Here is a 22,860-nt window from a genome sequence, read left to right on the forward strand (position 1 = left end):
TTGGCCACCATCTTGGTTTTCTGGTGGACCTAACACTTTAGGCCTGTTGGCCTCTGCTGATTATATATCAGATTTCCATTGGCTTTGGTTGGGTCGAGTGGTATTCATGATGAGGGACCCTGAAAAATCTAATCATATGTCTGTCTAATAATATAAAGTTTTAATCATGAGTGCATCAGAGCGTACGGTATGTCAGAACGCACGGTAATCAAGTGTTACGCTATGCAAATTACCCAAAAAAAAAATACCGTTATGTAATTTTTGAACAGTCCCATATTTTAGGGGTTAAAGAATCCCTGAACATGTGACGAATCAGCTCGTTCTGATACAACCAGAACAGTGATGCGGTGACATGGATGAGAGGTGTTGAGTTAATTGTCCAATAGCGCATTAAATGTGTGTTTCCCAATCGGCCGGTCGCAGGTTGTGACCGGATTTTGTCGCAGGTTGTGACCGTATTTTGTCGCAGGTTGTGACCACACACAGTGCAGTTGTGTGTGTGTGTGTGTGTGTGTGTGTGTGTGTTAATTTGGCGTTTCTTGGATAAGTAGCCAAAATCTCATTCCTATACTGTACAACGTTTTGAACACCAGTATATGGTCCTGCAATACCACCACCAGTACCCTGAAGGTTATTGATGTGTAATCTGTCAATACCATTTGTGGCAAAAAAAAAAAAAAATTGATATAGTGTACTTTTTACAGAGGGTTGGTGCTGTCGAAGCAGTTCTGGGACGGATTGTACTATGTGGTTTGCCATTGCCTTCCCAGCATTATTTGTGCCAGGCATATCCTATTAAACACTGAACGTCAAGCAAGGAAGCAGCACTTACCTTTTTTAGAGTCTTGTAGGACTCGGCCACAGGGTTTTTACTGCCAACCTCCCAGACAGAGCGGACGCTTGAACAATTACGACCCCGAGTCTGGTTGGTGGCATGTAGTTTACCCCAAATGACCATCAATTCATTATCAGCACGAAATCCACCCATAATGAGATGGAAAAAAATTAGAAACATCAATACATTTTATTACAAACCGTGTGAGGTATTTTTATAACACAATGAAAAGTTTTCTTTAAAACAACATATATCCAAAAAAGATTGCATTTTTACGGCATAGCCCCTAGGGCATTGTCATCTGGAGCAGCGTTTGTCTGTCCGGCCGGTGTGTGTATGTATACATATATGTATGTATGTATGTATGTATGCCCCTTCCACCAGCATTTTGTGGGTTTATTCACTTTAAAATGAGTTTTCTCGGCAACTATTAGTCCGATGGACACGGAATTTTCACCATAGGAGCGCCTTCTCCTATATAATTTTTAAGGATAATTATGACGTCATAGGCTACTTGGTACAGTCGCCATCTTGGAAAAACCGAAAAACGTTGCACCTCTATCTCTGAAACCACTTCATGGAAAAAAGTGAAACAAGAAATCCGCATGGAGAATACGTGTCGTTAACGATGATGTCATTGGTGCCTTAATTTTGACATCATAATTCGACAAGTACAACGCTCAGTGACCTTAGTGAGATCAGTTTGAAATTTATTGAGCATGATCTATGCAACAATTATATTAGAGAATGTAAATGTATGATGTCATCGGTCATATGGTCTGTCAGCCATATTAGATCAAAGGCAAAAAAACCTTTAAAAAAACAGAAGAGTTGACTCGCACCAAGTTGACTGCCCCAGGTAAGTATTCTATGGATACCATCTGGTTACCTCCGCCACCAAAGGTGGATGAAGGTTATGTTTTCATCCCTGTCTGTGTGTGAACAAGATATCTCAAAAAGTTATGGACGGTTTTGGACTAAATTTGGCAGAAAGGTAGCGTATGTGACAAAGACGAAATGAGTAGATTTTGGTGAAGATCTGGATTCGGATCCGGCTAGTAGAATTTTTTAAGTGATTCTTCACCATTGGGAGATCGGGCCAAAACGATACATAGTAGGATATCTCAAAAAGTTGTGGACAGATTTGGACGAAACTCGGTGGAGAGGTTGTGTGTGTGACAAGGACTTCTGGATTCGATTTTGTTAAAGATCTGAATATGGATTCGGATATGAGAATTACTTAATTGTTTAAGTGATTCTTCACCATTGAGTGATCGGGCTAAAACTAACATATAACAGAATATCTCAAAATGTTATGGATGGATTTGGATGAAACCTGGTGGACAGGTTGTGTGTGTGACAAGGAAGGATCGATTCGATTTTTCTGAAGATCCGGATGCGTCTAGTATAATTTTTTAAATGTGATTCTTCACCATTAGGAGGTAGAGCCAAAAACGATATATAGCAGGATATCGCAAAAAGTTGTAGATGGATGATTTTGATTAAATTTGATTCTGTAATTTGATTAAATATTGTGATTTTCTGGTCTACTCGGATACAAAACGTTAACTGTTCACCTGGCGTAGGTATGCTCTCTACTGAATTTACTAATGTATCCATCTTGTCCATCCTCGGTGTTCGCCCATACCCCTCCCTCATTGTTACCTGCATCCCTCGTTTGTCCGTCTCCGTCTATTTTCTCCCTCCGCGCTGCTATTTGCGTTTTTCCCCTTTGTCATGTTGTGTCCTGACTTGTTCTGTCATAGCTCTTCCACGAGGCTGGACCATGTAGAAAAAAAAACATCCCCCCCTCCCCGATTCAACAATGCCCCCACATTCGCGGCATTTCCCAAAAATGTATCCCCCACGAATGTCGGATGTTACATTTAATGAACGATCACAATGTTGGAATTTTCTCCAGGTTGTTGGATGTTACATTTCATAGACTTCATTTGTCTATTAAGTTGCTCAAACAGGTTCAGAGAAGAATCATGTTTGTGTTGCTCCAACTCACGAAAAAGATGTATGCGTGAGTCAGAAGAACGACACACAAATGTTGGTCATTAAGTTAATCGCAGGTTCAATAAATTGAAAGGAGATAGACAGTCAATTAACCGATATTTTGCTCTTGTACCTTTTTATGTTCAGCCCCAAAATTTCTGATCAACCCTTGTACGCAAAATAGAAGACAGACAAAATCAATACTATGCCTATATTTCAACGCATGCATAAACTAGATTTATTTTAATGACATTAAACAAATTAAAATGATTAAATAACCGAATTGGATCAAAACATTTCCTGCATAAAAATAGTGATCTCTCAGCTCTTGCCTACATTCTCTTTCATTTATGAAGTTACAATACATTTGCTTCACCATAGGCAAATGAAGCAGAACTTTGGGCCTGCCAATCCCTGTACAATCCTGTAATAAGAAACCCATATGGCATGCACGAGCCATTATATAAACCCACACGAGGACAAGTCGATTTGTTGGTTTAAAGCCAACCTTTTCAACCATTAAAGCATAAACATGATGCATTATGTATGGAAAGAAGTTAATGCATTCTGCAGTGTGGGAGCAAAACATCGTACAATTTGTGGACCAGTGGAACGGCGAGCAAAATAGGCCGTTTTCCGCTTCTTCAGTGAGATGTCGTTTCCCCTACGACATCGGTACAACACATGCCTTACCAGTTCAGCTGTCTGTTGAGACAGCAAGACACCGGCGTGGGCTCTGCATGTAATTTTTCTTTCCCTTTCCCCAGTCTGCAAGCTCGGCTGCGGTAAGGCATGTGGTTTCCTGGGCACGGCTGCTGCCACACGATAACCAAAGCAGAAAGGGGGTAAAATTACCAAAGCTCCAAGCACTTGTGACAACGATATTTTCATCCTGGCACCGGTGACGTTTATGAAAATTAGTGCGACCGACGCACCCAGTCCGTTACGCATAATATCGGCATGCTGCCACCAGTTGTCACCGAGACGCGTGCCTGAACAATTGCCGTCATCATTGCCCGGGTACCTCCTTGCCTGGGTACCTCATTGCCTGGGTACCGGTGCAACACCTGCAATGGAACAAGGCGGATCGAGGGAGAAGAGCCCACGCTCTGGCATGGTTTTAGTTCGTTTTGATTTGGTGCTGCGTACTCAGCAAAGAATCACGTCAACCACAAAGTTCCCAAGCTGGCTTCCTCCTCCAAGCTTCGTAGTGCAGCCATTTTATTTGCTCTGCTTACGGACCTGATTCTGGTACACAAAGAGGCCAAAAAAAAAAAATGGATGATTACATTAAACAGCACGACGAATCGAAACGAAACACCATCACCACATAAAATGTCTGGATTACAATTTGGGAGATTTACATTAAAACAGGAATTTTGTGATCAAAAGGAACCCAGCAGCATAATGGAAATATCATTTATCAGGCATGTTTGACAAGCTTCATAAAGCAGCCATTTGTTATAATTATAAAGCAAAGGGAATACTGCCCCTATTAGGGAAACGTGAGGCCCCCACTTAAAAGTCCAACAAGAACCTCCTCGGCACTGGTTTCAGGTTTAGTGTCCTGAAAGGTGACGCCAGCAGGCTCTCCGGCTCGGCAATTCCATGAAGAGGTGGACATAACCTTAAAATTGGGAATTGTGTTTGTCGAGTAGAAATTGGCTTTACATGATAGCATATACATCGAGGCTTCTGAAAAAAAAGCTTGGCTTGTCATGTTTTTGGACAAAATATGCCAAAAATCAAATTTTGGAAGATTGATGTTTCAACATGAAGTTATGTGGTAAAACATAGTAAAACTTGGATTCATCATTGAATGAGGAAGATTTCCATTTATCAAGTCAATTCAATCAGATTTTTTCATTGGTGCAATCTACCTGTGAAAATGAACTGATGGATTTAGAGCACAGATTTAGTGAAATGTTGACCCCTTCACAACCCATTTAACATTACTAACCAAAACAACAACTTGTTTTTGCCTGAAGAGAAAGCATTTGTTTAGAATTATGATTGCTTAAATTTTCTTTTTTTGAAATTTGAATTTTTGATTGAATGAAAGAAATTAGAATCATGAACATTGAAACATATGGAGTACAGAAGCTATCAAATCCTGTAACGTTACTAACCATGTAATGTTACTAAACAAGCTGTAATGTTAATAACCATGTAATGTTACTAAACAAGCTGTAACGTTATGAACCAGGCTGTAATGTTAATAACCATGTAATGTTACTAAACAAGCTGTAACGTTACTAACCATCTAATGTTACTAAACAAGCTGTAACGTTGCGAAACAAGCTGTAATGTTACTAGCCAAGCTGTAACATTATTAACCAAGCTGTAACATTACTAACCAAGCTGTAATGTTACTAACCAAGCTATAATGTTACCAATGATGTAATGTTACTAACCAAGCCACAATGTTACTAACCAAGCTGTAATATTACAAACCAAGCTGTAACATTACTAACCAAGCTGTAATATTACTAACCAAGCTGTAACATTACTAACCAAGCAGTAATGTTACTAACCAGGCTATAATGTTACCAATGATGTAATGCTACTAACCAAGCCACAATGTTACTAACCAAGCTGTAATATTACAAACCAAGCTGTAACATTACTAGCCAAGCTGTAACATTATTAACCAAGCTGTAACATTACTAACCAAGCTGTAATGTTACTAACCAAGCTATAATGTTACCAATGATGTAATGTTACTAACCAAGCCACAATGTTACTAACCAAGCTGTAATATTACAAACCAAGCTGTAACATTACTAACCAAGCTGTAACATTACTAACCAAGCTGTAATGTTACTAACCAAGCTATAATGTTACCAATGATGTAATGCTACTAACCAAGCCACAATGTTACTAACCAAGCTGTAATATTACTAACCAAGCTGTAACATTACTAACCAAGCTGTAACATTATTAACCAAGCTGTAACATTACTAACCAAGCTGTAATGTTACTAACCAAGCTATAATGTTACCAATGATGTAATGCTACTAACCAAGCCACAATGTTACGAACCAAGCTGTAATATTACTAACCAAGCTGTAACATTACTAACCAAGCTGTAATATTACTAACCAAGCTGTAACATTACTAGCCAAGCTGTAACATTATTAACCAAGCTGTAACATTACTAACCAAGCTGTAATGTTACTAACCAAGCTATAATGTTACCAATGATGTAATGTTACTAACCAAGCCACAATGTTACTAACCAAGCTGTAATATTACAAACCAAGCTGTAACATTACTAACCAAGCTGTAACATTACTAACCAAGCTGTAATGTTACTAACCAAGCTATAATGTTACCAATGATGTAATGCTACTAACCAAGCCACAATGTTACTAACCAAGCTGTAATATTACTAACCAAGCTGTAACATTACTAACCAAGCTGTAACATTATTAACCAAGCTGTAACATTACTAACCAAGCTGTAATGTTACTAACCAAGCTATAATGTTACCAATGATGTAATGCTACTAACCAAGCCACAATGTTACGAACCAAGCTGTAATATTACTAACCAAGCTGTAACATTACTAACCAAGCTGTAATGTTACTAACCAAGCTATAATGTTACCAATGATGTAATGCTACTAACCAAGCCACAATGTTACTAACCAAGCTGTAATATTACGAACCAAGCTGTAATATTACTAACCAAGCTGTAACATTACTAACCAAGCTGTAAAATTACGAACCAAGCTGTAACATTACTAACCAAGCTGTAATGTTACTAACCAAGCTATAATGCTACCAATGATGTAATGTTACTAACCAAGCCATAATATTACTAACCAAGCCATAATGTTACGAACCAAGCTGTAACATTACTAACCAAGCCGTAAAATTACTAACCAAGCTATAATGTTACCAATGATGTAATGTTACTAACCAAGCCATAATGTTACTAACCAAGCCACAATGCTACTAACCAACCCATAATGTTACGAACCAAGCTGTAACATTACTAACCAAGCTGTAAAATTACTAACCAAGCTATAATGTTACCAATGATGTAATGTTACTAACCAAGCTATAATGTTACCAATGATGTAATGTTACTAACCAAGCCATAATATTACTAACCAAGCCATAATGTTACGAACCAAGCTGTAACATTACTAACCAAGCCGTAAAATTACTAACCAAGCTATAATGTTACCAATGATGTAATGTTACTAACCAAGCTATAATGTTACCAATGATGTAATGTTACTAACCAAGCCATAATATTACTAACCAAGCCATAATGTTACGAACCAAGCCGTAAAATTACTAACCAAGCTATAATGTTACCAATGATGTAATGTTACTAACCAAGCTATAATGTTACTAACCAAGCCACAATGCTACTAACCAACCCATAATGTTACGAACCAAGCTGTAACATTACTAACCAAGCTGTAAAATTACTAACCAAGCTATAATGTTACCAATGATGTAATGTTACTAAGCAAGCTATAATGTTACTAACCAAGCCACAATGCTACTAACCAACCCATAATGTTACGAACCAAGCTGTAACATTACTAACCAAGCTGTAAAATTACTAACCAAGCTATAATGTTACCAATGATGTAATGTTACTAAGCAAGCTATAATGTTACTAACCAAGCCACAATGCTACTAACCAACCCATAATGTTACGAACCAAGTTGTAACATTACTAACCAAGCTGTAAAATTACTAACTAAGCTATAATGTTACCAATGATGTAATGTTACTAACCAAGCTATAATGTTACGAACCAAGCTGTAACATTACTAACCAAGCTGTAAAATTACTGACCAAGCTATAATGTTACCAATGATGTAATGTTACTAACCAAGCCATAATGTTACTAACCAAGCCACGATGTTACTAACCAAGCCACAATGTTACTAACCAGGCCACAATGTTACTAACCAAGCTGTAATATTACTAACCAAGCTATAATGTTACGAACCAAGCTGTAACATTACAAAACGAGCTGTAATGTTACGAACCAAGCTATAATGTTACCAATGCTGTAATGTTATTAACCAAGCCATAATGTTACTAACCAAGCTGTAACATTATTAACAAAGCTGTAACGTTAGTAACGATGTATTGTTACTACTCAAGATGTAACGTTACTTATCAAGCTGTAATGTCACTATCCAAGCTGTAACGTTATGAATCAAGCTGTAACATTACTAACCAAGCCGTAACATTACTAGTAATGTAATGTTACTAACCAGGTTGTAACGTTACTAACCAATGTATAATTAAAGACAAAAGAGGGCAGTATAAGCCAATTATTTACCCATAATGCAACGGTAAGCACATTTTTCAGATGTACATTCTAACATGCAGTACTATCATTGTTTCACCAACTTCCATCTGTTGACAAAAAGTAGGTTAAGTTAGATGACCGTGCCTTAACAAATTATTTTGTGTCTTCCTGATAATTTAATGTTTCACAAAATATATTTGAATTAATCAAAGATTTAATTTAGACTACATCGTGTGCAGGTATCCCCAGCTTAAAGGTCCACTGACACACAAAAATTTTTTGATGTGATTATATTGATTTGAAAGCAACAAACAAAGAACTGAATGTGGTTTTTAATTCCAATAATTTTTTAAGGTGGTACAGTAAAAAAGCAAACACGTCGTGTACCACCCCCTAAAAATAACGATGGTCATGATGTCCTCTGTGTGACGTAATCAAAAGAAAGGTTGTCTCAGCACGCAACCGATAATGGCCGCACAACTCACTTCAGACTCGTCAAAGTGAATTTCACAAACAATTATCTGATCAAGAATCATTGTAAAAACTACCCACAGCAAAAGAAAAATTCGATATGACGTAGCGGTCGTGGGTAATAAAATCACCGTTTTTTGTGGGGTGGGACCAATCAGGTCTGGAACCCCGCTCTGCTCACAAAAACTCTCCTCTTATGGTATCCATGGAAACCTCCAGCATGGCTTGCAGACTTCCTCACCAGTCGCAGTCAACGTGTGGCCCTAAATGGAATTCTCTCCCCTTCCTGTTCAGGCTGGAGTTCCCCAAGCCAGTGTTCTGGGCCCTGTGCTTTTTCTGGTCTTCATCAATGATCTCTCCGACTCTCTTGAAAATCCTCTGTATCTCTTTGCTGATGATTCCACTCTCTGCCGCTCCATTCCTCATCCCTCAGATCGGCAGTCTGCAGCCTCCTCACTCTCTGCAGACCTGGACAAAATCACAGACTGGGCAAACAAGTGGAACATGTCTTTCAATCCTGACAAATCTCACAATCTTACTATGTCTCTCCGAAAAGACCAACTGGACAACCCTCCCATATACTTTCTCAACAATCCACTCAAAGAAGTTCTGTCACTCAAGCTTTTGGGTCTCACTATCTGCCATGATCTTTCCAGGGAAAACCACATTTCAAATCTGGCCTCCAATGCCAGTCGCCGACTGGGCATCCTCCGTCGTGTGAAGTCCTTCCTTGGCACACCTGAGCTCCTCACCACATACAAGGCTTTCATCCGCAGCTCAATGGAATACTGCTCTCCCCTCTGGGCTGGTGCTCCTGCCTCACACCTAGCTCGGCTTCACGCTGTTGAAACCAACGCTTTCAGAATCATTGGAATCTCCTGCGATGAAGCAAACTCCGAGGGCCTTTCACTCACTCACGGCAGGCAGGTTGGTGGTCTTTCCGTCTTCTACCGACTCCTCTCCAACCTTGCTCCCCCAGCTCTGTCTGTGCTCTGTCCCCCAAATATTCCTTCAGGTCGCACAAGGTCTGCCAGCAACCCTCTTATGGTTAAATTGCCAAAATCAAGACTTTCTGCTCACCTTCACCCCTTCAATCCTCTTTACTCCCGCCTCTGCAACAAACTCCCTCACTCTCTTCAATCCCACTCCTCCCTCCAGGTCTTTAAAACGGCTGTTCACCACCATCTCTTATCTTCCCCCATCCAAAACCTTGATCTTTTCTACCCTCGTTAATTCACCCCAGATCCACTTTTTTTAAATGCCGACTTCTTTCCTGGAAGTCCTAGCAGTGTCCATGTGTTTTTTACCTCTCCACACCCTCCCCCCCCCCCACTTCCCCTGCCTCCTCCCCCCAAGCCCCCTCCCTCCCACAGATCTCCCGACGTCCCTGTTCTCTACTGCTGTACTTGTGTGCTTCCCTCTTTCTCCCCATCTTGTCTCTCGCTCCCTTTATTATATGTTTGATGTGTCCGTTTATCTTTTTTTGTCATTCATCTTAGCTCTTGCATGAGCCTCGATCTTGTACACAAAAACAAAAAAATTCGAGCGTAAAAGGACACTAAAACATTAATATCATCCTTCCAATATATTGATTCAAAAAAGAACGATTAAGTGTTAATGGAGGCAATATCTATTAATTAATTAAACCCAACATGATTTCCTGTGGCCCTTTAACGAACACAAATGGTTTCATTTAGAGCTATTGCTTGCTTAATGAAGGAGCCATCGCAGTTTCTGGTGATTGTGCAATAGGGTGTTTCATTTTCCGAAGTTGCTATTTTCGTGTCACTTTTCTCGTCCCCTTGGTTCTATTCATCTAAGTGACCCGTGTGCCATCTAAGTCACCTAGCTCGTCTTCACGCTGTTGAAAGCAAAGCATTCAGAATCATTGGAATCTCCCGCGATGAAGCTAACTCCGAGGGCCTCTCACTCACTCACCGCAGACAGGTTGGTGGTCTTTCCGTCTTCTACCGACTCCTCTCTGGCCTTGCCCCCCCAGCTCTCTCTGGGCTCTGTCCCGCAAATATTCCTACAGGTCGCACAAGATCTGCCTGCAACCCTCTTATGGTTAAACTGCCAAAATCAAGACTCTCTGCTCACCTTCACTCCTTCATTCCTCTTTTCTCTCGCCTCTGGAACAAACTCCCTCACTCTCTTCAATCCCACTCCACCCTCCAGGTCTTTAAAACAGCTGTTCACCACCATCTCTTATCTTCCCCATCCAAAACATTGATCTTTTCTACCCCCGCTAATTTCACCCCAATTCCACTTCTTGAAATACCGACTTCTGTCCTGGAAGTCCTTGGTGTCCTTGTGTTTTATACTTCTCCCACCCCCCCCCCTTCCCACGCCTCCTCCCCCCAAGCCCTCTCCCTCACACACATCTCCCACACATCTCCCTGCTCTTAAATGTTGTGTGCTTTCAAGTGTTTGTGTGCTTCCCATTCTCTTGTCTTCCGCTCCCTCTTTTTGTGTATTTTGTTTGTCTGGTTGATTTGTTTGTGAAGTGGATGTCAGCTCTTTCACGAGCCTCGATTCAGTATACAAAAAATAATAATAATAAAAAAACAAAAATTTTTTTTTAGACAAATTGAATAATATTTAGAGGTTGCACACTTATAGTCTGCACTGCTTATATTCATTGCATTGCACACACATTGCACACACACTGCATTGCACACACTGCTTATATTCATTTCATTGTGTTATGTTCAATGTTTTACAATTCTTTCGATGCCTTATTAATGTTTTATTTTGCAAAAAATCTTCTTCTTTTTCTTAAATGAACTGGAGTAAAATTTCAAAAGTGTGCAGACTGTGCAACCTCTAAATATTACCTGATCTTTCTCAAAATTGGCAGACAACCTTTGCATATAAATAGGAATGAGGGCATGAGCAAAGTCAACAAAAATGTCATATTTTAATTTTAAACCTATAATATGAAACACCCTATTGTGCAATGTCCTAATGATCAACTTTTCAGAAGGCTTGCAAATAACTAACTTTGCAGAATGAAAGGGTTAAAAATAACCACATCCTGCGGCTTTCTCTTATGTAAACTTGGACTCAAGATTGTTTTGGCAAGTGTTACAACGAAATTAATTTTATTCTTGTGTTACTGTCTATTATTAAGTAAAAAAATTATGTTCTGCATGAAGGACAAAATGATTTCCAAGTTAGATGTGCCAGAAGTTGCCAACAATTGTGGACACTTCAAATTTTCTGTTAAAATTTAAGGAAAGAGCCTGTATTTGATGTTCTTATCGTCATACATTCATGACGTCAGGAGTACGTGATAATGAAAGAACAACTTTGTATGAACTCAAGACATACCTCATGTCTTACTCTTTCAATGCATGTATTGTACAGTGTGTGTACCACTAAAATGTGAAGCTGGTTTCGTGTGTACTTGTGTACCGCGATATTGTACTTAGCTTCATATGTCGATCTCTTTGAAGAGGCAAAGTAGTTCCTCTGGTGTACATGCATTTACAACAGTGGAAAGATTTTTTTTTGTTGTTAATGCACAAAAGTTTGTTCGGGTTATGTCTGGTAACAATGCAGATTTATTACTATAAATCAATCTTGTGGTCATGTTCTCATTGTCCTGAGAGCAGAAAAGACCAATCTCCTTGGAAATTGTGAGTAAAATAGGATCTTTCACAAATTTTCTTGGGATGGACAAATGGTAACGTGACTAACCGTAACGTGACTAACCGTAACGTGACTAACCGTAACGTGACTAACCGTAACGTGACTAACTGTAACGTGATTAACCGTAACGTGACTAACCGTAACGTGACTAACCGTAACGTGACTAACTGTAACGTGATTAACCGTAACGTGACTAACCGTAACGTGACTAACCGTAACGTGACTAACCGTAACGTGACTAACCGTAACGTGACTAACCGTAACGTGACTAACCGTAACGTGACTAACCGTAACGTGACTAACCGTAACGTGACTAACCGTAACGTGACTAACCGTAACGTGACTAACCGTAACGTGACTAACTGTAACGTGATTAACCAACATTTTTGGCACATGATTAAAAAAGATAAGAATAATTGTGATAACTTGTATGTCAAAACACTTGCCAGTAAACGAGCAATGATAGAAATACTACACTTTCTTTCTGCTGTGTCCCGTATAGTCAGGTTCACTATGTTTTTTCGTTCAAAATTTGGTAGATTAGCAAAACTATACATTTTTGGAATATTCAGAGCATGAGGAATCCAAAAATTAATGTTTACAAATCAAAATCCTTCATTTCCTAAATCCTTCAAAATCAAAAAAACAAAATCCTTCATGACCACAATGTTCGTATAGGTTAGATGATTTTCTGTAACCAGGGACTGATTAGAGTGAAGTTGTCCTGTTTTTATCTATGCCGTGAGGGGCGGTATAGTTGATGTAGAGCCTAAGTAGGAAAGTGTGATTCATACGTGTCCCCTCTGTGAACCAGGCAAGGTGAGAACGGGATGGGACCAGAAGGGATTGTGGCTGTGTTGCATCCTGTGTGGCTTTGAGGGGCAATGTGACACCAGCCAGCCAACATTATGTCACAGCAGCGGCAACTGCATGCCGCATGATTGGCAGGGCTGTTTGGGTGTTGTGGGTGTGGCCAAGGGTGAGGTGATAAAAGGGGCCAGTACGGTGGTAGGGAGTAGGAACTCGGAAGGAGCCAGTTGGCCCGAGCTTGGGAAGAAGGACAGTGAGCTCGTTGGAGTATCAGCTGCACATGGGCGGTCCCTCCTCTTCGTTTTGCCTGGCTCTGCTTCACCTCCCTCTCCTTGGTGCCACGGCTACAGGACTGGCTATGCTTTCAGGGCTGCGCTGCTCGCTCTGGAAACCTGCCCAGGGAGCTTACATCTACCCATACGCTTTGCAAGACCTTGCCTGACACCCCATTGTGAGTGAATGAGATTGTGTGCTCTTAGCATCCCAGATATATGTCTCTGTATTAATGTATTTCAGTTTATTATCCCACATGCAAAGCACCCGTCTATCTGTCTGGTAGTCACAAAATTGAAAAGCATTCCAAACAGGAGATTTACTGTTTTTAGAGATGTCATAAAGGACACAAACAACAGACACAAATAACTAAAAGAGCTGCAAAACAGGGTGCATCAACAGTAGTAAACTTTACACTGTCTCGACCAATCAAATTTTCCACAAAGGGTGGAGTAACAGCGAGATTCCAGACAAAATGGCAGTGCCTAGCAATACAACCACAGAGCAAACTTTGTCCAAATATTTGTTTAAGTGGATCTTTTTCTCAAAAAATGGTTCAAAATCAGTTTCTCCAAGAAGAGTTGGCAGAAGTTTCAGCTCTGTACTACTTCGATTGACTCATCGGCTTTGTATCGTTGCCATCGCGGTTGTGATTCAAAGTCCACGAACAAAGCTAATGTACAGTGCCTATAAAAAGTCGACACCCCGTTTCAAAATTTTCACCTTTTGTTGTCTTATAGTCTGGAAATAAATTGCATTAAATCAGAGCTTTTACACCATAACTTACACATCATACCCACAATTCCCAAGTGAAAAACAAATTCTACAAATCTCACAAAATCAATCAAGAATACAAAACGAGAATATCTTGCTTGGATAAGCATTATGCCATCGCTGGTACCCATAGTATCCTGGGAAGTGACTGTAGTGATAGAACTTCCCCCAAGCTCAGTGACTGTGTTAAGTGTTTGTCTCGTCAGTATGTTCGTGTGTGTGTGTGTGTGTGTGTGTGTGTGTGTTTGTGTGTGTGTGTGTGTGTGTGTGTGTGTGTATGTGTCAGCTTTATTATGAGCCTTAGCCGATGTATGAAATAAAAATTGGGTAATTAAAATAAATAAATAGTAATCGTAAAATAATTAATTTCTTAATCAATTGGCTAATAGCATACCTAAACCACCAGTGTTTCAGCCGAAGCTCTAAGTTTTTGAAAATTAATCAAATAATTAATTTTAAAATAATAATAATTGACTGATTACTTGATAAATCAATAATTAATCGATAATTCATTAATCAATAAATCAAAAATATCCTTTATAGCTAAATCACTTGATCACTGTCGTGATCAAATATCAGCTTCCTATCTCAAAAGGTGCCTGAGATACTGCCCAGATGAGAAGGAAAATAAGTGATTGATAATGAAAATAAATAAATGATAATCGGGAAAAATTAATTTCTTCATCAATTGACTAATAGAATACCTACACCACTGCCGTTGCATCCAAATCTGTAACTTTTAAAAATAAATCCATTAAGTCGTTAATCAAATTATATCATTAATCGATTAATTGATTCATCAATAAATCAAAAATATTGTTTACAGACAAATCACTTGGTCATTGTCATGTCCAAATATCATCTTCCTAGCTCAAAAGGTCAAAAATTGAGAATTTTAGAAACTAGGGCGTGCCCGCACGTACGTGCTTGCCCGTACGTGCTTGCCCGTACGTGCGTGCAAAAAAACATGTGTGCAAACAACAACAACAAAAAAAAACTTTGAAACCACGTGGCAGTAACGACCACAGAACCCCCCCCCCCCCTCTATTTACATGAAATGGTTTGGTCCATTCGCAAAGCCAAAGCGAACGGCTTGCGAGTACGGTGACCATACCTTGGGAACCACTTGTCCGATTAATTTCAAACCTTGAAAAGGCACATCCTCGGGTCCCCAGCAATATACCTGGCAAGTTTCAAGTATATCGGACCGGTAGTTGTCGAGAAACAGCGGTCGCATACAGACAGACACACACACACACACACACACACACAGAGATTGCTGGAATTATATAGAGATTTGGCCTATGTTGACTTTTTGGCCTATGCTGACATCAAAAAAATAATTGGTGGTTGAATTCGGTGTCCAGATATGCAAATCCTCTTAAAATGTCAAGTCAATCGGATGAAAATTTTGCATTTTAGAAATTGGACAAAGTTGGTGACCTTTGGCCTATGTTGACCTTTTGACCCCAAAAGCAGTAGTCTTCTTCCTTATGACCAATTCTATCATTTGGTGACGTTTTGTGAAGATCGGGTGAAAATTGTGACCTATAGGCGACTGACAAACAAACAGACAGACAGAAAGAATGAAAAATTGGTCAGAGACCGAGGACTTGCCAGAATGTACTTTTTTATCGGCCATTTTGGATCATTAAAAGTAAATAATGATCTCTGCCAAAGTTCAAACGACGTGGGTTTAATCTCTACATGAGAGAATTCCACATAGCTATTTGGGCGGTGTATAAGCTAACAGATCGCTGTCTCCATCGATCTTGCCAAGGCCGTAACACCTATCGGCTCAAAATCCTTCTAACTGTTGACTTGGTAGTTTTTACAATGAAGGAAACACGTATCGGGAGTACATACGACATAGCGATTGCGAATGTGACAGCTCTGAGGCGTCTTTCACTTCGCTTCACAGTGACGGTGAGCACCAACATGGCGGCTGTAAGATTAAAATCTGGCTTCAAGCCCCCTCACCACCCAAAGCCTTCAACCAGACATATTAACACGCTCCTCCCCCCTTCATTCCCGGTCTTCAAAGCAAAGCGGTAAAAATTGTTGTATCGCCATTATATATTACTAGCAACGGTACCCGCCCTAAGGGCGGGGCTTCAATTGGGGGGGGGGGGCTTCAATTGGGAGGTGCAAATGACTGGGTGACCATCGTTTTGGGTGACCTTGAGCTTGACCTTGGGCCTAGAGAGTTAAAAATTGGGCACAGTCTATTCCACGGCAAGTCAAATATGTGTGTAAAGTATGGCGATGCTATGTGCAACGATGTAGACATAGTACTGCGCACAAACAGACAGACAAACAGACAGACAGACAAACCAACCAACCAACCAACATACTTGCCGGAATTTTTTCCGGCAAGTAATAACACCAGACCAACCAATATACTTGAAAAAGTAACAAACAGTGTGAAAACTGAGTATTCCCTTTCAGCAAACGTCATCGCCGGGCCCCATTTGGTGCCTGGCGATGACGTCATGCAGTGCCTGCAGATGGAATAGGAAAGGAGTGGTGTACAAAAAGGAAGGGAAGGATAAATGACAGGGGACATTATGGAAGGAGGGTGAGAGAAAAGAGACAGGAAGTTGGGAGGAGATGGGAGTTAAGGGGACCAGGAAGGGAGGGGTAGGTAACAACAGGTACAGAACAAATGAGGAGCAGTCAGAATATTCCACCACTTTGCATCATAAATATGTACCACACATACACCTCCTGTATCAAAGGAAGAACACCTGCAAAATCCAAATAATTAAAATGTAATCGTGGAAATACCAGCGGGTGCTCTCTCACCAGGATATGGAAGCACCCCGACATCACTAACACAAAATATGTTACTTTAACGTTTTGAAACGCACTATATTGATTTATAAACAACAGCATCCCAACGATTTTACTGATCATACGTGAAAAGGAGTTCCAAGAAAGTGACACTGACCACTTTCCACCGTAGGATTCTGATCCATTCATCAGCTTCCAAGGCACTCTTGGCGCAGAGGTAGAAGGTGCGTTCAGAGAATACAAGACTGAGGGAAGAAGACAAAAGTACCAAGTACTTTTTATTTATTAAACAGTAATCCTCACAGCAGAGTTTTGCATAAGTTATTGTACGATACATAAATAAATAGTACCATGGGATTTGAACTTTGGATCCCAGCATGGCGAGGCCGTTGCATATATGATGAGCCTTCATGACCACAATTATTCCCACCTCATGAGGTTGGCCCAGGAAAGCCTTTGACCCAAGTCTTTGACGGACCAGTCTGCCCGGCCTGACATTACACCAGGTAGGTTAGAGCAGGAATATTGAATTTGGCCAGGGTGTCGGTTATAGCTCGCTTACTCTTTGCGAAGGACACCGTGGAATCTTGAACATCCACCAAGTAATGCTAGCAGATGGGATGCTCAGTTTAACGTCCATCAGAGGGACGGCGCACACATTGACAAACTCAGATGCAAACTAGAAAAGCACTCAGTAGAGAGCATACCTCCGCCTGGTTGGCCATATCACTCAATGGTGTAGAATTACTTTAAAAATTATACTAGCTGGATCCGGATCTTCACCAAAATTGAATCGATTCTTCCTTGTCACACTCACAATCTGTCCAACAAGTTTCGTCCAAATCCGTCCACAACTTTTGGAGATATCCTGCTATGTATCGTTTTTGGCCCGATCTCCCAATGGTGAAGAATCACTTAAAAAATTAAATAATTCTCATATCCGAATCCATATTCAGATCTTCGCCAAAATCAAATCTGTTTGTCCTTGTGAGACACCCAACCGGTCCACCAAGTTCTGTCCAAATCCGTCCACAACTTTTTGAGATTTCCTGCTATGTATCGTTTTTGGCCCGATCTCCCAATGGTGAAGAATCACTTTAAAAATTAAATAATTCTCATATCCGAATCCATATTCAGATCTTCGCCAAAATCAAATCTGTTTGTCCTTGTGAGACACCCAACCGCTCCACCAAGTTCTGTCCAAATCCGTCCACAACTTTTTGAGATTTCCTGCTATGTATCGTTTTTGGCCCGATCTCCCAATGGTGAAGAATCACTTTAAAAATTCTAGTAGCCGGATCCGAATCCGGATCTTCACCTAAATGGAATCATTTCGTACTTGTCACACGCTACATCTCTGCCAAATCTAGTCCGAATCCATCCACGACCTTTTGAGATATTTTGTTCACAAACGGACAGACAGGGGTGAAAACATAACCTCCATCCACCTTTGGTGGTGGAGGTAAGGAGGACGGTACTCGGTAGAGAGCATACCTCCGTTAAGCTGAACAGTTTATATGTTGTATCCCACTGATGGGCCAGATCTGGATTCGGACCTGAATCAAAATCGAATCAGCTTGTTCTTGTCACCTACCTAATTCATTCACCGTTTTGTCAGAATCGGTTCCAAAATGTTTTGAAATACCATTCTGTACATCGTTTTGTCCCTATCTCTCACTTATGAAGAATCGCTTTAAAAAGTGAAAAAAAAATTCTTATCCGGATAAAAATCGAATCAATTCGGCTTTGTCACACACCCAACCTGTCCATCAAGTTTCGTCAAAATCCATCCATTACATTTTCAGATATTCTGTTCACAGACAGACAAACAGACATGGGGTGAAATCATAACCTCCATCCACCTTCGGTCGCGGAGGTAATAACTCATCACCTACCAATGAATTACCCCACATACCATCTGCACAATGTATATAAACATATTGAGCTATGTTGGTTCACATATCATTTGATATAATACGACAGGAAGACAAAACAGGTGAGTCTTACTAGTCACAAACTTCATATCAAACTTATTGTTGATGATTTCCATCGTTTCCACAGCCGTGATGTCAAGAGGAGGAATCCTCACCAAAAACAGTTGACTCTCTGCAGGCTGTAGTCGAACTGAACACCTGTGCACTGCGTCAGATCCAATGTTTTGATTGGATGAGTGTCCTGTGTGATAAAAACAATCAATGTTGAAGCAGAGCTGATGATAAAATGATATACAGTGCCATCGATAAAAATATTGGAACAGTGAAGTCAAATTTGTTATTATTTATATAGACTCAAGAAATTTGGATTTGAGATCAAAATATGAATTTGAGGCAAGACTACAGAAGGTCAGCTTTCATTTATTTGTATTTCTATGTCTATATTGTTTTTACCATTATAAAGCAATAACACTTTTTATGTTCAGTCCTCACATTTTAGGGAAGCATAAGCTGAGCAAAAAATGCAGAAAATCGGACCGAGAGAGTTAATTACACATTCACATCATAATTCACACCTCATTCAAATGGGCTGTATACTGTACTCAAATGGGCTGTATACTGTACTTAAATGGGCTGTATACTGTATTCAAATGGGAATGGTCGGCGCTCCCCTTACCAAGAGGGGGGGGGGGGTTAATCCCCTTGTCTTTTAAGCTGGCCGTTCCCCCAACCATAGAAGTTATAACGCTCCTTCCAGTCGGGAGTAGCCAGGGTGATTGGTCAATGAAGTCCCAAATACCTGAGTGCTACCCCTGGCCGTGAAGCAGGGCGATAACTCCTGCTCGGACCGTGGACAAGATGGAAATTGCCGAGCGGTTTAGCAATCCGAAGCCCGAGCCGTTAGCAAAAAGACTACCCCGATTCTGAGCGGTTCTGCCAAATCGTGCCACCGACGACGGGCTCCCTCGCCCCTGTGCAGCTCAATGGGGAAATCACGAAAGCGATCGGATGAGAGGAAACCAAAGTAAAGGGAGAACAAATATTTATTAATATGAGTGTGTATGAGTGGTGTATTGAGGACAAGTTGAATTGTGTTGAGTGATTGACTTGCATGGGGCACAAGTGGAAAACAGAGGTAAGAGCACAAGGAGTGTGCAAGAGGACTTGGTGTGTGGAATGAGTGGTGTGGAATGAGTGGTGTGGAATGCATGGTGCGAAGGAGTGAATGGGGGAAGATGGACCCCTTCACGAGTACCCGGGGCGGGTAGTTTAAAGTCAGGTAGAGAGAGGGCTTAGGTAAATTGTTGGATATTGACACCTGTGGTGCAGGTAGTGGTAATGAAGTGCTTGGATGGGTGCATGAGTTTGTGTAAATGGCTGGGCGTGTGGGCTTTGTTGGTGCGTATGGTTATTGGGGCACTCCGCCACTGGTAGTTTGTCGGCCAGGTGAGGCCACAGGTTGGCTCTGGGAGCCAGTCAGAGTAGTGTTCAGTGGGGCCCGAGGATCCAGGAGAAGGACCCGGGTAGCCCAATGCCAGAGAGGGCATCAGAGGGGTGAGAGAGCCAGGAGGGGCCTTCCCCGATTTAGGGTAGTCGCAAGGAGCAAGGTAAGCTCGGGTGGCGACTTCAGTGGCGGAGGTGCGCAGGTAGGTAGACATGCTAGTGGAGCCACACGACCCAGCCCCGAAATTGTGCGAAGGCACAGTAGTGAAAAATTGGGGAGTGAGACCCAAATTGGATGGCACCACAGGGTGGGTCAATGGGAATTGGTTTTTAGAACCACATAGGGTAACGATGGCCAATTGAATTGGCAGGGCAAGACCCCGGGTAGTTTAAAGGAGTTAATGTTATTAGAGTATAGTTAGGATGAGGAATCTCTTCGCACCATCCACATCCACTCACCAAGGAGACGGAACTCCACACCAAGTTTTGTGAATTATTTTGATGGTAAAGACGCATCATGACATGAGTGTGACATTGTGTTTATTCCATCTCTTCCTTATTGGGAGGGATTGGAAAACGAATTTGGTTTAGAGGGGGATATGGGAGACAAGAGGTAATGACGGATTTGTAAAGTGTAAATACAGGGAGGGGCAAGGGTAAGTGTAGGCTGACATGGGGGGTTACAAACGGTTAGGGGCGAGCTTTCTCTGCTCGCTCTCCTGCACCCCTCATGTTGCATTGCCTTGTATTGTGTGTACCCTCGCGTCCTTTCCTTTGCTAACTGTGCTTTGTCTTCCTCCCCACCCATGGACCCATTTTGGAGGGGAGTGTGCAGGAAGCCTGAACGGTGCAGCTGCACCTGGCTACACTTTTGCGGCAAGCCTGCTACCTTTTGCTGCACCAATACACCTTATGGACCACACGTTCTGTGGCCTGGCATCTTTGCTGAGCAGTCATTTGCTGCAAACGTTACCTTGCACCTGCGGACCACTGGCTTTAAGTGGCGTCAATGTCACGCAGATGGACCATAAGATTGGCCCTGCTGGAAATAAAAACGAACACGGTTTGTACATTATATTCTGGTGTGTCAGGAAAGAAGACCTTTAAGTTTCTTTATAGCACACCGAAGACGAAGCAGGAAGCAAGAAGATGCAGCCAAGCAGCAGCCAAGCAGCAAATGTGACATTTAATATGACATTTGCAATGGTGAACTGTGCATTTTTATGTATTGGTGTATTGGTGCATTGCTGTGTTTTCTCCCCTCCAAATTTCTTTCCACAAAAGAACAGGTCCTGGGTTATAGAGATGTAAATAATTAGTTTAGTGTTGTAAATAACATGCTCCCCACCGGCTTTATGTTTAGTTTGAGAATTCATTCCGCAATTCGGTTAGCTGTGGTTGTGAGTCTTTTGGTTAGTACACAATGCAGTAGGTGGGACATATCTGGTGTTGTAAAACGGTCACATACAGGGTGTTAGATTAAATGTAGAGGGAAACCACATCGAAGTGTCACACGTAATTTAAAGAGTAGTCCCAAACCTTTCTCAAAACCGGTCGTTCTCACCTGTGTGGGTTCGACCTCGGGGACGAGTCTGGCAAGGGAGGGAGGCAGTGCTCCGGTTTTGAGATTTGCACATATTGATCATTAAATGTTAAAGGGTTGCCCCCCATAGTTAGTCCACGAGCAACACGTAGGCCACCTTGTAGTATTAGTTATGTCATAGTATGTGTACGTATAGGCCATTTCCCCTATTGATACCTGCGTTGTGTAAGGACATGAGATTAGGTCCCGTTCATTTTTGCGTCCACCCTCCAATTCCACCTCCATGGGCGTAATTGATCCCACGCCCCATTTGGCTGACCCACTCGGTTTGTTACGCTTTGGCTGCCAGCAGCATTTTGCTGCCCTTTGTTCGCTCACTAGTCGAGTAACACGAGGTAGGCCTGAGAAGGAGGAGCGCGAGGCCGGGGTGGGGGCGGCGTCAAGGCGGAGCGTCAGAGGCGATGACAGTAAGAGCCACCAGCCAACCAGGGCTCTAACGGCATGGCATGAGGGGGCGTGGAGAGGCACGCCTGGTGAGTTCTAGAAGGTTCGCGGGGCATACCTATATAAGTCACTGCAAAAGCCTTGAAGAGGTCTGGCAGAGAAACGGACTGAAGCGGAGGACTCGCACGAAAGGACTTGGTCAGGACTCGCAAGGGGAGAGCGCACGTGAGAGGACTTGTTGATCAAGAGGACTTTGAAGAACTTGATTCGCATTGCTCGCTTTGGAGGCATTGCACTATATCTCGAGTATAACATACACGCAAGAGGAGAGGAAGAAGAAGCGTTTAGAACACGGCTGCAGCCAGACGCGCCGGTGGCAAATAGCGCCTATTCAGCCACGCGAGTAACCGCGGTAATAACCTGCGAGTGAGTAACCGCCAACCGACAGAGCCCACACCCTACCATTCGCCCCGTATTAACCCTTGTGCGCCAATCGACACGCGGAGAGCTCCTGCCCCTCTACTTACCATCTGCACGGGACAAGCCAGAGAGAGCTGCACGAGAGCCATCCTTGGACGCGGACCATCACCCTGCAGCTG

At 41.7% G+C, this 22,860-nt stretch overlaps 1 protein-coding gene across 1 annotated transcript in view; it reads right to left on the reverse strand.

Annotated features, from left to right (window-relative positions):
- Positions 1–1,005: 1,005 nt before the first annotated feature.
- Positions 1,006–22,860, reverse strand: part of LOC137432465 (dual adapter for phosphotyrosine and 3-phosphotyrosine and 3-phosphoinositide) — a 56,349-nt gene continuing 34,494 nt past the window's right edge. Inside the window, exons 6-8 of the mRNA XM_068124424.2 lie at positions 18,987–19,072; positions 17,055–17,142; positions 1,006–4,084 (exon numbers count right to left, since the gene is read on the reverse strand). Of these exons, the coding sequence (XP_067980525.1) occupies positions 4,058–4,084; positions 17,055–17,142; positions 18,987–19,072 (201 nt within the window). The 3' untranslated portion in view covers positions 1,006–4,057. The remainder of the gene's footprint in view (positions 4,085–17,054; positions 17,143–18,986; positions 19,073–22,860) is intronic.

The sequence above is a fragment of the Myxine glutinosa genome, chromosome 8 (genome assembly GCF_964187855.1).
Source record: "Myxine glutinosa chromosome 8, kmMyxGlut1.1, whole genome shotgun sequence".
Lineage (NCBI taxonomy): Eukaryota > Metazoa > Chordata > Myxini > Myxiniformes > Myxinidae > Myxine > Myxine glutinosa.